At 47.5% G+C, this 17361-nt stretch overlaps 1 protein-coding gene across 3 annotated transcripts in view; it reads right to left on the bottom strand.

Annotated features, from left to right (window-relative positions):
* LOC118098835 (cadherin-20) overlaps nt 1-17361 on the bottom strand; it is a 60098-nt gene that overhangs the window by 9724 nt on the left and 33013 nt on the right. For 2 of the 3 annotated variants that reach the window (XM_035143010.2, XM_035143012.2), the window contains exons 2-7: nt 8528-8824; nt 4693-4987; nt 4203-4322; nt 2060-2227; nt 386-573; nt 18-271 (exon numbers count right to left, since the gene is read on the bottom strand). In XM_035143010.2, the coding sequence (XP_034998901.1) occupies nt 18-271; nt 386-573; nt 2060-2227; nt 4203-4322; nt 4693-4987; nt 8528-8734 (1232 nt within the window). In that variant the 5' untranslated portion in view covers nt 8735-8824. Of the gene's footprint in view, nt 1-17; nt 272-385; nt 574-2059; nt 2228-4202; nt 4323-4692; nt 4988-8527; nt 8825-14195; nt 14565-17361 lie in introns of those variants that run through there. The other variant, XM_035143011.2, reaches the window with a different exon arrangement.

Below are 17361 nucleotides of genomic sequence, written 5' to 3'. Positions count from 1 at the left end.
CTCATCGTGGTCCTCACCTCACAGTGTTGTTGGCAGCATCGGGATCTCTGGCAGACACCGTCTTCACCAACGTCCCAATGTCAGCGTCCTCTGGAAGCTCGACGAAGTAGGACGGCAGGTCGAACAGCGGCGGCTCGTCCGCGTCCTCCACGCTCACGTGCACGATGGTGACGTCCTTGAAGGGCCCGCGGTGCCGGAGGGCCGGGTCCAGGTTGGTGTTGGCGCCCTCCACCTTCAGGGTGTAACTGGGTTTGGTCTCAAAGTCCAGGGGCTGGAGGGAGAAGACACACAAGGCCATGAAACACACCACACTTCTCTGATGGGTCATGAACTTCAGACACAAGATCCATTACCTGTGATGTGACTAAAGGTTTGATCCATTTACCTTTTTCACCGTGATGATGCCGAACAGGTTGGTGGGGTCGGTGCTGATGTCGAACGTGTCTCTTCCGTCTCCATCGATGATGCTGTACTTCATCTCAGCGTTGACCCCGGTGTCCCTGTCCTTGGCCCAGATGCGTCCCACCACTGACCCCACAGGAGCCGACTCGGGGACGCTCATCTGGTACAACCCTGAGGAGACAAACGACCACGGTGACCATCCTGCTGCTCTATTGGTTTCCCTCATCTGTCCTCCAGAGGGAGCCAAACATCTTCCATCACCATCTCTGGTGAGGCTGCCTGAAACGAATGGCTCTATAAACACCTCACCACTGGGTTATATACACTCTCCTGGGCTGGCTTGGATTTCATCTACTGTTTAACCTCAAAGACGAGGTGACAGCTGCCCAATTTGAGTCGCTCCCTGCAGTCCACAGTGAGATGCCTGCACATTGTGCCTGACAGAGGGGGAATCCCTGAAGCTCCTCATAACCCATCAAAGTTCCTACAAAGTGATGGCGTTAATTGGGGAGAGGGGGGGGACTGGTGAGGGGAGTGGAAGGGGGCCGGTGGCTTTGTCTTTGTCTCGCAGTGAAGCCACCCGTCGACCCGGCTGAGGTGACCACGGACAGATCGACAACCCCTGACCCCGGCAGGACGGTAATGAGACGGGCTGGAGTGGGGATAATGAAAGTGACAGCGTGAGGCGCCTGGTGGTCGAGAGGAGGAGGAGGAGGAGGAGGAGGGGGAGGGGAAGAGGAGGAGGCCAGGGGGTAATGATGGAGGACTGGTGGGCAGAGGGGCTAACGGCTCCGATGCTCCAGAGAAACGAGGTGAGTAGATGTGGAGATGTGTGCGGGGACTGATTCTCACTGGAGACCCCCTCAGTTAAACTCTATTAGCGTCCACACGTGTCAAACAGCTGCTGCAGCAACATTTTATCACACACGTGTTAAAATGCACCACAAACCAACACTGAGAGCATCAAGCATCAACACTAACACAAATCAGTTTGACATCAAAGTGAACTTTGGGCTTATTGGAGGGTTTCAGAAACAATTATCTCCATAAAGTGAAGATTTATGGATCTTTTCATGCTCACAATATAAAACAAAGCAGAATAAAAGCTTTGGTTTCGTGCACAATGTAGGATTAGATGTAAACTCATGATTTTAGGTGAATACTTATAAAACTTTATCACAAAGTTGTAATCACTGGCTGTACAGAATTGTGTAAAATAAAAGAGTAAAAAAAATAAAGCGGCAACATTACCTTAAAACTGAATAATATATGATATAAGCTTTGACAGTTGCCATGGTAATCGACGTCCAAATCTATATTCGTTACCACGAAAATCCAAATAGCCCATGAAATTAGAAGGCAATTCAATATTCTTCATTATGCGTCACCATTAATTATTATTATTATTCTCAGACAAGGACGTTTTTAACGTGAGTGATCGTTTTTTTCGTCTCGACTAAAGTGCAGAGTGAGATTCAAGTGATATGATCGATTTCAGAAATGATGTAATTTGTATTATTTTGTATCCCTGCTCGGTTTCTGCTCGTTTTGTGATTGAAACTTTCCAGAACATTACATTTATCAGAAGGGATTCGAAAAAGCTGATGTGGGATCAGGTAGAATCAAGAAAACAAAGTGATCTTCTACTGATGCTTACTCTGGTCAAACATGGGCGGGTTGTCGTTGACGTCGCTCAGCGTGATGTTGACCGTGGTGGTGCCGGCGAGCCCCCCCAGCTGGCCGCCCATGTCCTTGGCCTGGATGACCACGTGGTACTGTTCTCTGGTCTCGCGGTCCATGTCTGCCAGGGACACGCGGACCACACCTGAGGAGAAAAACACCGGGAGTCAAAGGCAAGGGGAGACACGGGAGGTGAAGTAAAGGTCAGCGGCAGAGAACTGGTGACACAGATTAGGGTCATGTGTCCAGGCGATGTTTTCCTGGAATGTCGACGCTCTCCATGGGCCAAGAAGCTGCACAAGGGTTTTTATACAACCGTCGTTTCTACTCTAGTAATGATTTAGTTTCTTATTAAGAGCTTGGAAGCGGCACAAGTGAATAAAGCATTTACTGTCTGTAAGATATTGATTATATTCTATATATATTTTGGTACTTTCTCCAAACACACACACACACACTGACATATGCTCATTCCTGTTGGTCAAAGACAAGAAAGGGAATCAAACCGACGACTGCTCAGCCCACAGAGCCCAATTTCCCTTCAGGGGATTTCTGCAGCTAAAACCTTGGTCACAGTGACTTCTAAGCGAGTACCCCCTCGTGTGCATGATGAAGATTTAAGATAGGGGAGGAATCTCTGTGACAGCAGCGAGGCAGGATAAAGGGAGGGATCAATACTTGTGGCTGTGCATCCTCGCATCCAAAACAAGTAAATCCAAACTTCCACTGAAAGTAAGTAAAAGGAGTAAATATGTGAGTTTGCAGGTTTGGACGTCCGGACGTACTCGTTTGATTCAGTTTACTGTGACTGCACCGACAGAGCATTATCAACCAAGACGTCCGTACAGGCTGCAGAACCCAACCAAGGTCAAGTTAGGATTCAAGTAAGAAAACACATTCACGTAACGAGCCTGCAGACTTGGAGCTTGAGGGTTTCACACCAACACGAGCTGGACTGCTGTGCTTCTGAGTCCGGGCGTCTGATTGATGGCTGTAGAGCCGCTGGTGTTTGGGTGATGGATGAACCTCCAGCGGCAGCAGCCTGACTGGCAGCTGATGGGCCTGAGAGGGCAACAGATTCCACTGCTGACAAACAAGGAGCTGAGGCAGCTGTGGTAAACAATGGCCAGTGACTGTCTGCGTTTAGCAAACTAATGGGTTTTTTGGATGTGGAGGCTCAAGTGGACAAAGCTGTTACCATGTCCTGCAATGTGGCAGCTGGATATTAAAGCCTAAAGACTTTTAGCTGAGTATTCACGGGACTTTATGGCCCAAAGTCTGCACGGTCATTATTGTGCACCGGTTGTTGGACCAGGCTGCGGGTTTGTTCCCATTCAGCCACGAAAACATTTAATAATGAGGTGACACGGGCTGAAACAGCTGAGCTCACAGTCCGTGTCCCAGCTCATCCCGAAGACGGGGACACTGTCACGAAATGGGGACGGACAAACAGACTGATGCCACACACATGGAAGCACAAGAAAATATAATTACGGCCGTCAACATTGACAATAAATGTTATTTGACCTTTTTGGGAATCTTAATGCGAAGCTAATGTAAATTTAAAGCCACAATATCAAAACATCAAATCTAATTTAATGAGAATATCACACAAATGAGATGAGATGTTCTCACTGTGACAGATTCAACATCTCGGAAAACAAACTAATAACAGATTTTCATAAACGATAAAGTGAGTCAATGCTGCCTGAGAATAAGGAAATTATATTCAAATCACATCAGCATCGTTTGCTAAGTGATTTATAGTAAACAGACTGAAAGTAGCTTCTCTCAAAGCTCGATCACTTCAGTACGAGGGGCTGCTGGTTTGATTCTGCCCCCGACTTTGTGGAGTTGCAGTAGTTTGAGATTCTGCAAGTTGCCACAGAATGAGCGCAGTGTTTCAGACGAGTGTTTGGTCGTCTCATGGCAACAACAGGAGCCGGGCTGCGACTCCCTCATTCAGCGGCGACACAAAGGGAGTGGACGGCTAAAATCCCACCGTGGTGCAGTTAGCGGTAATTTGTCGACTTTATCACGAAGCTCATGAAATAGTTAGAGTGTCTGAAGACTGAAATCCACCAGAAATGCTGGTTTCCCTGGTTACTGTGCAGTCGTACCCGTCTTGGCGTCCACGGAGAAGTAGGGCTGCCCCTCCAGGATGCTGTAGACCACACGAGCGCTGTTGCCATACGTGGGGTCGTCTGCGTCTGTGGCCGTCAGCTGGATCACAGATGTTCCTGGGTACAAACAGAGGGACATGTTAGGGGGGGGGGGGAAGGGAAAACTGGGTTCAGAGGAGAACGGAAGCTGGCGTGATCAGCTTCGCCAATATTAACATATTAATGAAAGAAATAACTTTGAGTTTTTCCATCTGTGGCTGGAGCAGCTCCAGGAATTAACGATGCTTATTGACTTCAAAGTGAACACAACAGTGTTTATGAACGCTGGTGGTGAGGCAGACGGAGACGAGCCTGTGAGAGCGAGTGGCTGTGATTACCCTGCAGGGTTATTATGCACTTTGCTATTGTTTATCACGGTCGAGGAACTTCCAGCAGCAGCCACAAACACCACAAGCACGCACAACGGTTATTTCACCCATCTGTCTACCTATTTGGGACATCTCCGGCACGGTGGCCTGGTAGGGTCCGTCCAGGAACCTCGGCTCGTTGTCGTTGATGTCCTGGATCTTGACGATGAACTCGGACTCCGGCTCCAGAGGCCTGTCGGTCAGGCGGCTGCGGGCCTGGGCGCGGAGGGCGTACTGGGCCTTCACCTCACGGTCCAGCCTCTGGATGGCGTGGATGTCTCCTGTGCTGTCGTCGATGGTGAAGGTAGAGCCGGCACCCTCGCCCGACAGGATGTACTTAATGGAGCCGTCGCCTTTGTCCATGTCCGAGTGAAGCTGTGGAGACATTGGGAGTCAGTGAAAATGTTGAACAACACAGTACAAGTACAGATTTACTGGAGGGAAGTAGCACGGGACAAGGAGAATGTTCCCATATGGTCCAGATTGTGGCTAAATGTCAAAAACCTGGAAGAGGATCAGTCCAAGAAATCATGACAGCATTTCCCAAACACGGAGAAAACCGCATCAATAAAATGTGGTCGCAAGTTGAAGCTGAAAGGAATCCGACCGACATGTGGTGCGGTCGGGACAGTGGCTGCTTTTGAGGATGATTAATCGGGTCATGATCCCCCGGTTTGAAAATAGAGACGCAAGACAAAGACTTTATTGTCCCGGTACAAGAGAAGGCAGCGCGACGAAATGAGACGAAACTGGTTTAACATCCGACGAAAAAGACACAAACAATAAATACAAGGCTAACAACTGCTTTAGAGGAGAAGAGTAGTTGCCCATTTATTATTGCACAGAAAGAATATTGCACATAAAACTGATTGATTTCAGAACGAGGCAGCAGCAGCAGCACAGTGATCCTAAACACACGGACTAGACAATCAAAGGATCTAGTTCTCGTTCGTCCATCTCAGCCACATAATCTCACAGATACAAGAATCAGATTCCCCAGAGAACAATATCAAGGGCATTCAAATCATTCGTTAAAATGTAAAAGTTTTAACTTCTGTCTGAAGATTTGCTTTACTCTTTTTCACATCTTTATATATTCAATATCGCTAAATCAGTAAAGTAACGAACAGAAACTGAATTTCATTTAGTGTTTCAGCCCCACGTAAGTCATTGATATCAAAGGCTGTGAAACCAGTTACTAATTATGACAACAAGCGTTTATCCGTCACACACTTTCCATCCAACCTTATAGTTAAATCATAGTCACATCAAATGCATATAGATGACAATACTGTTACCAATGACCCGTCCTAATTGTGGATGAACTGTAGAGCTCAGGGGTGCGGGGGGGGGGGGTTTTGAACACACCTTTAATACTGCACTATAAGTAGGAATCTAATCACAGCTCACGGCCTGTTTGTTGCCGTGGGCCCTGCGGTGCAATCAGAAGTCTTTTGTGGCAAATGCCAGACTGTTGATGTGCAATCACGCCTCACTTTGCAGTTAGAGGGTCTCGGCTTACGAGTGCTCACACCCGCCGTCGCACTGGCAGAGCGGAATTAAATGCCCCATTGATGTCTGCTTCGTATAATCAACAGGCGAGCCCCCCAACAGCACTCCTTCCTGTTGACTCTTCTGGGGTCACTTCATGAAATCACCACGCCCGAGGTTGTCAAACCGCCAAAGGTTTGCAGCCACGGCGCTCGTTGTTATTCTGCTGATAGTTCGGCAGCAATCTTCACAATGCCTATGATTCCCCCGGCGGGCAGACAATGCAGCTTTCCCTATCTCCCCCCGGACAACGTGCCCACCTGCACTTTCTCCCGGCAAAGCCCCCGTGCAGCCCGGCTCGGCCCAGAATAGATTTTTTTAATCAACACCCCATTGTGGGCCTCAGCCCCGCGTCGCGTGGTGATATATCTCCGGGCCGGTGCCTTTCCCTCGCCTCATCCGCCTTCTCCTGCGCTGATCCCTCCTTTCCACCCAGGCCAGTGAAAGGAGGGAGTTTGACACCCAGGCTATCAATTACCTGCTCCATCTCAGCCCCGGCCTAAAGCCCAAGTACTCCGACATCCTAACGCCTCTGAATACTAAGTTACTGAACAGAGGAGAGGCGAGGTGGGTTGATGATAGAAACCCTGAGGGGGGGGGGGAGGCTGCGTTACATCTTTCTCCTGCTCTGTCATACTCCACAATGCCGTCCTGCCGTGAGTGGCTCTCTGGGTAGAAGCCCAGCCTGTCACATTCACTTATTTCCTTCAGCTTAGGAAAGATTAGGGTGTGCGACATGAAAAAGAATCAGTGAAGAAATGCTAAACGGCAGAAGGAGAACGGGACGGTGGTGAACACTGTACGCAGACCGGGAGGAATCTTTCACTCCACACGAGCAGATGCAGAACTTCTTGGCGGGTTCTCTCTCAGGACTTGTTACTCCTCCACCCGGTCGGAGCACGTGACTCCTTCAAAACCCAACATTTGCCTTGGTATTCCCGAGCGGTGGTGGTGAATTATTCCAGAACACTAATTAGGCAGGTTTGCATCATTCCCTGAGGGATATTTCAGAGGATGAGTGGTTAGTACTGCCGTGTTTTTTTTTTTAAAAAGCTGATGAGGAGTGCTGGCAAATTCAATCAAAGGTCTGGAATCTAGATTTAACGGTTTTAAGATCAGGGGAGCGTTTTTTATCTCAGGAATTTGGAAAGATAAAGCATTTTAATAGCTCTACACATGGGGTCTGAGTTCATCCTCTTATTCATCTGATTTATGAAGTTCCACTCGGTGCCAGGTAACAGGTAAAGTAAACACATGGATTTGTGTGTTTGAGCGAGGGTTTATCTAAACGGGTTCCAAGTAGGTTCATTGGTCTTTTAGTCTAAATCCTAAGGGACAAAATGAGCATTAAAACAAAAACTGCAAAGCTCAGTGCTACGGAATATTATATCAGACCTCAAATGTTAAATTGAAATACACCGAAGAAATCTGAATTAAAAACATGGATCGGCTAAACAGCTATTTATCTTTATATTCACATACGTAATTATTACAATCAGATGGATGGTAAATGCTGCTGCTCAGTTCATCTCAGTTAAGTTGATCGAAATGTTAAGTTGAATATTGTTTGATTCAGTAGCTGTTTGTTTGTTCTAAATAGAATCAGTTCATAATATCTGCTCACGGTAGTTGTTAATAAGCAGTTAGCTTGACAACCACAGCTACTCCTACTTAATTGTTTTTTTCTTTTTCCAGCGTCCTCACGTTGATTATGAAACTAAATGTCTGAATGTGTTGTTGTGACAATTAAAAGCAGGCGATACTTGTTAATCTGCTGACGGGTGCATTTCACATGTTCGGAGGATAATTTCATTCAGCGGCTCCGATTCAAACGACGTCTGTCATGAAAAGCTCGTCCAAGAAAAGAAGCGCTTAATGGCAATTTTCATTTGGGTTTGCGAGATTGTTGTCTCTCAACCGCTGATGACTGGCCTTACAACTATTGATCAAATGTTCAATTCACTTTAGCAAGTGATCGATCAAAGTGCTCCTTTGTGAGCACCCGTCGTCTGCTCTTTTCAGAGCATGTCCGCTGTGTTGCAGACGTGTGTCGAGCACTTCTGTGGAGCGGAGCCAACTGAGCGCGGCCTCGGTTCGACTCAATTAACTCAATCACGGCTGTCGGGCTGCGGCGCAAAGGGACAGAAGTACAGAAGTGAATCCCGGCATTAAATTGGGTTTCTCTTTCTCCTCTTTTTTGCCTCTGCCTGCCCGGGGATCTTCTCTTCTGCAGGAAGTCTCTGCAGCACCGAGGCAGCTCAGACGTCGGGTGTAGCTCCTGGAAAGGTCGTGCAGGAAACTGTGCACTCGGCATTTCTTCATGTGTGTGCACGTGTGCATATTCATACAGGCGTCGGCACTGACCTTTCCGATGTAGAGCGGTTCCAGTCCGGTGTACTCCTCCAGCACGAAGAACTGGTTCCACACCCAGCCTCGCTTGACCCTCTGGAGCAGTGCGGAGCTGCCTGCGTTGTCCTTTCCCAGAAGGCCGTGGGGCAGAAGGGTCAAAACGCAGAGGGCCACAGGGAGCAAAGTCCTGGCAACTGCCGGAAGAGGCAATCGGTCTCCCATTGTGAAGCACAGAGGCAGATCTGAAAGGACTTTCTCCTCTTTCTTCGAGAGGGCACTCGTTTCCTGGTTCCCTTATTTCTGGTCGCTGTCCTGGAAAAGAGAAGAAAAAGACGAGTCTTAGATTTATGTGCTTTTGGACAGAGACAGAGTCGTAGTCTGTCTTACACAGTTGGAGGGTTGACCCACATTTGCCGTCTTTTCTTCTGCGTTACTGAGTTTTTGTTGAGTCGTAATGAGGTTTGTGTGTGTGTGTGTGTGTGTGTGTGTGTGTGTGTGTGTGTGTCTGTGTGTGTGTGGCCTCTCACAGCTGAATGATGCTGGCGAAGAGGAGAGGACGTAATGTGAGAGACGAAGCCGATAGGTACAGAACATGTTCACCATCTTTCATCCGAATTTTCAGTTTCCACATTTAAAGAAAATGGTGGAAAATTGAACATTGTGAAAAAGTTTTTAGTCTCAGTTGGCATGTTTAAAAAGAGATTCTGGCAAGTGATCTCAAAACTTTGCAGATGGCTCTGTATCTAAACTGATGAACAACTTTTTCATCATACGTCTGTAAAAAGTTTCAACGTGTGACTTCTTCTACAGATATTCAACTTCAGAGTTTTTTAACCTGCTCAAAGTCACTTTGCTAAGTTAAGCATCTACAACACAAAAACCCAATGAGCTCCTTTATGTCCCCAAATGTTCATTGCTTCTTCTCACAACCCCTTGAATATATTCATATAAGGGGAGGCGATGAAAAGCCGGCTCCAATCCACGTTTCCTTTTGCTCGAATCCCAGAAACTTGGTAAAAACTTTTAATGGAAAGCTAACGTCACTTTGTCTGGAGCCTGGAGGTGAACTCAGCCTCAGCTGCTTTCACTTTGCTCCAACTCAACTAAAACCAGGTATTTTTGACATCCTGGAGGAAAAAGAAAATCGTTTCCCTTCCTTCCTCCTCTTCCTGTCATGAGGAGAGGTGAGCTCCTTCACACCTCCTGTAAAAGGCCCGGGGGTGCGATGTTCTGAGATTGTTGTGTTTCTGTTCACACACCTGCGCAGCTTTACTCACTCCATGTTCTACAAGTTCCCTTCAGCGCTGCACACTGCTCATTACGAGTGAAGTTTTTCCTCCACATCTCAGGTGTTGAAGGCCCCTTTGGTGCCGGGTATCGCCTGGATGCAGAATTCAATGCCTCTAAATACCGTCTCCCTCTGCATCGCTCTTTTTTGATACAGACATCACGGGAATCTATAAGATCAGCGAGGTCAACTCGGTGAGTTTCTTGCAGGAGATGCGTTTTAAGGTTACGCATCGACTCGGCTTAATCAATACCTTTTCAGATGCAGCTCATGGCACCGACGCTGCCTCTTCCTATCTGCATCTTGTTTTTATGTATTAGGAGGACGGACGCATTTGCCCGCTCTTCCTGCATTAACAAGGCAGATTTATGGTCAAAAGGCAGCGAGTAAAGCCGTGAGCGACGGGGAGGGCGGGGCGGGGGAGTGAAGCACAGAGGCTGTCAGCAGCGGGAGATGGAAAGTTTGAGGCCAAAGAGGAAAAGAAAACAGCGGAAGAAAGAGCGACTGTTTGACTCGTGGTTGGACTCCATTATGTTTTGTAAGAGAGAGCATTGTGCTGCTGCAGACTCCCTGAAAAACCAAACGCAGTTAATCATTGTTGAAGAGGCACAAAAGGCCGGGGAAGTGGGGGCGTGGCTGCATTGTCAGCAGGAGGCCGGGGCCGTGTGTGTGTGTGTGTGTGTGTGTGTGTGTGTGTGTGTTGTGTTTCCGCAGAGGCAAACCCTGCGAGGGCCGCTTGGCAGGACGGCTGACACTTGACCCGGCTGCTCCCGTCTTTTTGGTCTATTCACGCCGCCTGCTCGCCATTATGAAGTAAAATTAGCTCCCTGTTCTTTCGCTCACAAGCCCTCCCCCGCCCTCCCCTCTCAGCTCCGCCCCTCGAAAGGTCACAGCTTGCACCCGAGCATTTTGTTCCATTTTGTCGTGCCTAATGAGGTGACATGCCACGTAAATTGTGCTGGCAAAACATCTCACACATCTTTCTCCTGCTAATCTTATGGCATCTCACTTGTTTAAAAGGAAGAGCAGCTGGCGTTTGCCACACAGGCGAGATGGAGGGGCCCGGGAGGATGAAGGGACGAGGAGCGAGGCGGAGGGCAGACGAGCAATCATATGAAAAAAGCTTTGCCAGACTTAACGCGAGGAAGTATTTTCCCACTGGGCTGAGACATTCTTGTATTCACAGAGAAAATGACTCAATTTGAAATCGGTATTTTGTAAAAAAAGAGATATTGGAACACAAATGTTTATTTTTTGTTTGTCTCTGAAAAGCGAAACCTAAAAAGGAAATGTGTTTGCCGAGAGTGAGGGAGAAATTGAGTGACGGGGGAAAGAGACGGTGATTGTCAGGGGGAGCAGCTGCTGCTGCAAAATGATCGGCCATATTGTTATATCATGTTACTGCGAGTCCACCTGCGGCTCCATTTAACTGGGATCTGACAACAGACTTTATCAAACCGCTTCTGCATGAGAGAGACGGATGTTTCCTTCCAACGGAGGAAAACAACCGGCTGCACGACGGCTGACCGAACCGCCACTGGGCCGAGTCCGAGTACATCATCAACTACACCTGTTCAAATCCATCAGACACCCAAAGTCAATGAAAGGAAGTCGGAACATTCGGTTATAAGACTTTCTCAAACGTTAATGTTTGTAGGGTACAGAGCGAAATGTATGAAAACAGAGATAAAGTTTTGTTTAGTTCGCATAGAATAAAAAAATACTACATTTGAGAAGTTTGCCTGTTTTTGTTTTGTCCAACCAACTGATTATTGTCCAATCTTGAGCTGAAAGAACCGATCAAAAACTTGTTCAAGTTATTTTTCGAACAAAAACACTGAACATTACCTCATTTTAACTTCCTAAATATCCAGGTTGGCTGCCGATGTGATAGTAGTTTAAATCTGCTGAAGTCACCTTGGCCTGTAAAACATTTCCGTACGTTTTAAAGGCCTCGTGATTAAGGGGTTGATTGTTTAATCAGGGAAATAAGCATTAGTTCCACTTATCAGAAACTTCACCCAGACCAAACTCCCATTCTCTGCGCGAGGTCACCGGGGGCCAACTCAGTGTGTGGTGCATTAGTGCGGGTCGGCCCTGGTTAAGTGCTATGTGGAGCATTATTAAGTGTTAATTTCACAGTGGCCGTGTCGGTGCTCCGCTCACCTCAGCTCTAAAAAGAGGCCTCCCAGACTGTGGAAAAGGTCCTTTTAAAAACTGGGTGGACCCGTGAAGAAGTGAACCACCCACCCCGGCAGTGCAAAACGTCACGGCCAATTTGTTAACCACAATTGATTTTGCATGGTGGAAGGCGACGGCTGCGGCGGAGGCTCTGTATATCTCGGGCCCGGGCGATGGGGCTGTAATAGATGCACTTTTTCTTAAGATGCAGAAGCCGCCGCATGAGAAAACAGCTTTCAATAAGTCCAGCACAATAAACTGAGCGGGGGGCTCTTGCAAAATGTAGAAGGGTTTTTCCTAAATACAGAAAGTAGTTTCACTTTCTGAATGCTGAGGGTGACGAGCTGCATCCCTCAACCCAGCGTGGATTTAAAAACGTCTGAATGCTAATGTTTATTTACTTATTTACACATAATTAAATTCTGACTCTGCTGCTACACTAACTTTTAATAAACAAGCCGACCCAGCAGAATGGCTGCCGGTGTGTGTTCTATGTGTGTGTGTGTGTGTTCTATGTGTGTCTGTGTGTTCTATGTGTGTGTGTGTGTGTGTGTGTGTGTGTGTGTGTGTGTGGGCTGAATGAAATGCCTAGGTCTGCCTTCTCAAAGCAAAGGGTCTATATACTATCACCGCCTGCAGCAAGGACCCAGTTTCCTCAGCCGGTTCACAGGGAGCGATGGCAGCCTTCAAAGTCCGGGCCGGGCAAAGGGAGGTGTATATTCTGGCTGAACTCTCTCAAGATCACACAGTTGTTTGTGTTTGGGTATGAATATGAGTTCTCTGTGGATGCACAGCGCGCCCGTGTGTGTGTCGGGCTGCTACCCTCTACTCGTCCTCATTCCTCTAACCCCAGCGCCCCCAGGACAGAGGCGCTGGCATGGGGCAGGCTTTGAACCTGCCTTTGCCGTGCTCTCTAATTGTGGGAAGCTCCCCCGGCCTCGCTCGGTGCAGCTGTGCGTGCCGCCACCGCTGCGCCGTGACGAGCGACTCCCTCCCTGCGGCTCGTTTAGCCACTGGAAGGTGCTTTTAATTACTCCCCTCTCCCTCCACCCTCGACTTGCCTTCGTGTGCCGACCGAGCTTCTGAAGTTTCTGCTATTTCTGCCAGTTCTCATTTCATCCCTCCTCCACTTCTTGTCTTTCTCCACCTGCGCTACATCTGTGTTACTGTGTCATTTGAACGTAGTCTCAGTTTTCCCTCAGTCCCTTTCTCTTCTCCTCTCCGCCCCTCCCCAGTGCACATTTAGTTCATTCATTGCTTGGTGGAGCCATAAAAGGAGCCTTGTCATTTATGGAGAAATTAAATCACACAAACTGGCATTCATCCCAGGCACTGGTGCATGGAAATGATGTCACCCTGCATAAACATCACCCGGAAAAATGTGCAATCAGTGTGACTCTGTTGCAAATTAACTGGTGGCGTCTTGAGGACAGATCCTCTCAGAGTAATATTGAACTCATGATCTCTTTGGAAATTTGTGAGTTTTGTTATGCGGGGAAACTTCCGCCACGTGTCTGCAGCTGGAGAACACTCCTCTGCATCCGGCCACTTCCTGTGTCGGGGTGAGGTTAACGTACAGGATCCTTCTCCACCTCTCGTCAACACTGAGGACAAGAGGGAAAAACCTTTCTGCACCAACAAGTGCGCACACGCCAATCGAGAGTCTTACGGGTGATAGATTCATATTTTTCTCTATCAAAGCCATTAAGCTGTCTTCAACCTGAGGAACCTTGAGAGAGGAGGTCTGAATGCCAAACAGAAGTCCGTAAAAGCAGGGAGGCATTCCTCTCCTTCAGCACGACTTGTTTGAAGTAACGACAGTGCAGACGTGCAGAGAATTGGAGCCACGCTCTGAACCTATGCTCGTGTTCATAAAAGTTTTTTAATGTGCCACCAAATCCCCCCCCCACCCCTCCCTCCAGTCTGAGGCAAGGCTCTCTGAATAGTCACCGCGACCTAGTTTCTGACAGCCAGAAAAACAATATATATATTACATTGTTTAATAATTAACACACACACAGAAGAAGATGGTCGCTCAGGTGCAGGAGGATACACGGCTCCCACATCAGGTTTTTAATCTCTGAACTCTCCAGTTTGCAGCTGACAAATCCCAAGTCCTCCTTAAATCAGATGCACCACCACTCCCTGCACCTCACCACTGTGTTTCAAAACGTGACCGCAGAAAGTCAATGATTATTAGTTTTTCCACCTTACCTTATTCCTTTTCAACTCTGCTCCTCTCTCAGTGCTTCTCCTGTGAAAGAGTCTCGTCTTTCCTCTTCTTCTTGTCTCTTTGTTCTTCTTTTCCCTGCACGCTGGCTAAATTTCCCTTGTAAAAGTTGTGAGAGCTCCTGCCTGCAGTGCATCAGCTTCCCTAAAGTCACCTTGAGTCCACTGTCTCTCTCTCTCTCTCTCTTTCTGTCTCTCTGTCCTCTTTGTAAAGTTTCTCTTCTCTCCATCTATCCCAGTATAAATATATACATCTTCTCTATGTATAAATATCCTCTCTGGCTGCCTCTGTTCAGTCACCGCTGAGTTCTGCTTCTCGTAACTCGTCTGCACACTCTCATCCCTCGTGTTGCCCTTCTGGGGACCCAATCAGACTAAAGGACCAATTGTCCCTCTCTTAACAATCAGTGGGACAGCCCCCCAGCTCCAGTGTAATCCAGCAATCTACAACCTCCGGCATGGGAAGGAGCAGTGGAGGGAGAAGAGGAGGAGGAGGAGAAGGAGGAGGGAGGAAGAGTCATAGGGGAGTAGATTGACAGCAGGATGGGGTGAAATTGTAGTGGGGGCTGGGGGCAGTGAAATCAGGAATGGAAGGAATGGTGGAATGAGAAGTCGGAGACATGAGGTGGTAGAGATAGTGAGCATGGGAGCAAAATGCTCCTGCACGCACCACAAAGGCAACTCATTTCATGTCGGGGTATTTGCAATTGAATAAAGTGACCAGCAAGGGGGGGGGGGAACTCGGGAGCGTGTGCAGAGATTGCCTGGGGGGGGGGTGCAGGGTCCTTGGATCGCTGGACCAGTGAAGAAGAAAACGCAAAAGATGAGGGGGAGAAGAAGAAAATCCACCTTCCCTCTCATGCCGGCGAAGTTGCCCTAATGCATTTTAATGAGCCGGTGTTGTACACCGCTGGATCTGTGGAGGGATTTACGGGCACAGAAGATGAAGCTTGAAAGTGTATTATATTCCACTGCTTGCCCAGTCAGAGTCAAAGCAATTAGTTTTCCAAATTGGCAAAAAAGATTCTGAAAAATTAGGTGCCCGCCAATACACACAAAAAGCGCAGCGAAAGATTAGTCATGGTCACGGAGATCTGATCCCTGTTTAGCACGGAGCGAGGAAATAGCAGTGTTTCATTTAAGCAATCATGGAATTAATGCAGCAAAAAGAGGTTTTCAGAGTTGAGTCCTCAGGAGTCGAAGGACTGGGAGAAAGAAATCATATTGGAGATGTTCTCAACCATGTTTAAACAGAAATGAGAATATATTACACGGAAACAAGAAGTGTTCTAGCCTGCTGCTCGGCTACTTATTTAGTATTTTTTTCTTACATCGTCTGAGCGGTTTCCATATTACATTTAGAGTTGAAATGAAATGATGGAGCTGCAGATATGAGCTTGCAAAGTTTTGAAATTCTCCACTATTCATAGCCCAATGGGGCATATTTGCTCTTTCTCTCCCCACTCGACGGGCCTTTGACTCTCCTTAATCTTCCTGACAGAGTAATCTGGTGAGTTGTGCGGCTCTAAAAATACAGATGAAGGCTGGTGTCACCCACGGAGCCAGATGGTCAAAAGGTTGTACTTCTCTATCGGCTCAATATGTTTTTTCTTTCTGCCTCTCTGTCCCTTTCACTATGTCTTCTTTCTCATTTGGCAGGTCATTCTTCTTCACCACTGGGCCCCCCCTCCCCTCTCGCCGCTGCCCTCCCCTCCCTCTTTGTCTCTTTGAAGACCTGACTGGTTAGCGCCCCAGCCAATCTGTCAGCGGAGGCTTGACTGGACCCGCAGACAAACAAAAAGGCAGGGGCTCTCTCTTTGTTGGGGGCGGGCAGGAGAGATGGTGGCATTCAGGCCCATTGAGCAGCACCTTCCATCACTGTGGCAGGGCCCGGGACAGTAATTGGCAGAACAAATTGAACCTATAGGGCTTATGGACGCGCCTCAGTCTGTTTTAAAAGTCTGTTATAGTGGTAGACGTCTGGAAAACAAGTCCCTCCGGGCCCCCTCACAAAGGCCCAGATCCGCCGTAGAAATAGATTGGATACAGTTATGTTCTGCATGTTGCCGGACTTTGGTTCAGCGGTAACGTGCAGGATGCGATTCGGACACGGTGCTTTCACGGATCAGATCCAGAACGCCTACTCTTCAGGTTTTAGAGCTGTAGGTTTGTAAAGGCCATGATTCTAGTGTCACCTCACTGGTACCTTCAAGTCAGACGCTTAACAGACTCATCAGGTCTTTCATTAGGAAGCAGATTTCATGGCTGTTGAAGTCGCGTATCCTCTCTGGACAAGGATCATCTCCATTACCACTCCATTAACCAGTCTCCCATTGTTGTTGTGTTAACCCCCGAACATTCAGTCTGCACGTGGGCAGAGTCACAGTCTGTAGATATACAGACGATCACACTGATGTTCACACAAAGTATTATTTAGTTGATTCTACGTGTGGAGGAGCTTTTTAACTAAATGCCTCCAGCACTTTGCAACAACTGTTTTTAAATGTGCTGCACAAATAAAGTTGCCTTGAATCCACATTACAAATTAAACGACTATTTAAGGTCAAAAGACAGTTTTTATAAAATGGTATTTTTGCTCATTTGTGCAACTCAATCGATTTGAGACTGAGTAGAAAACAAGTCAGACACTCGTCTTCGCAATGGCTTGTGGGAAAAGTGAGTTCTGGGTAATGACACATTCCTGTGCTACGAGTCAGTGTCACTCTTGGTTTCGACTCTTGCTCCCTCTTTTAAAACCAGTGGAGTCGCCCTCTGCTGGTCATTGGAGAGAATGCAGGTTTCAGGCACTTCAGTGTTGGCTTCACTTTCTGGACCTGGAGTCTACGTACATTTATTTTATGCTATAGAAACGAATTCAACTTTTATCTTGTTTGCATCACAACCTGAGCGAACAGCCACTAATCAGAGTTACATGTCACATTTCAAAGACTCTGGTACCAGAGAAAACTGGTTAAATCCTCAACTAAATAAACACTGAAAGTTAAATAAGCTTTTAACAATGTGCTGCATCCGATAGGAGATGAAAAGTAATAATAACTGTTACTGTACGTGCACCAGACTTGATGAAAAGCGCGGCCCAGTGAGGATAAAACCCAACTTGTCGACTCCCTTTCTTTACGCTCACTTATCA

Source organism: Hippoglossus stenolepis, chromosome 19 (assembly GCF_022539355.2).
Source record: "Hippoglossus stenolepis isolate QCI-W04-F060 chromosome 19, HSTE1.2, whole genome shotgun sequence".
Lineage (NCBI taxonomy): Eukaryota > Metazoa > Chordata > Actinopteri > Pleuronectiformes > Pleuronectidae > Hippoglossus > Hippoglossus stenolepis.
This window is presented reverse-complemented; position numbering and strand designations above follow the sequence as displayed.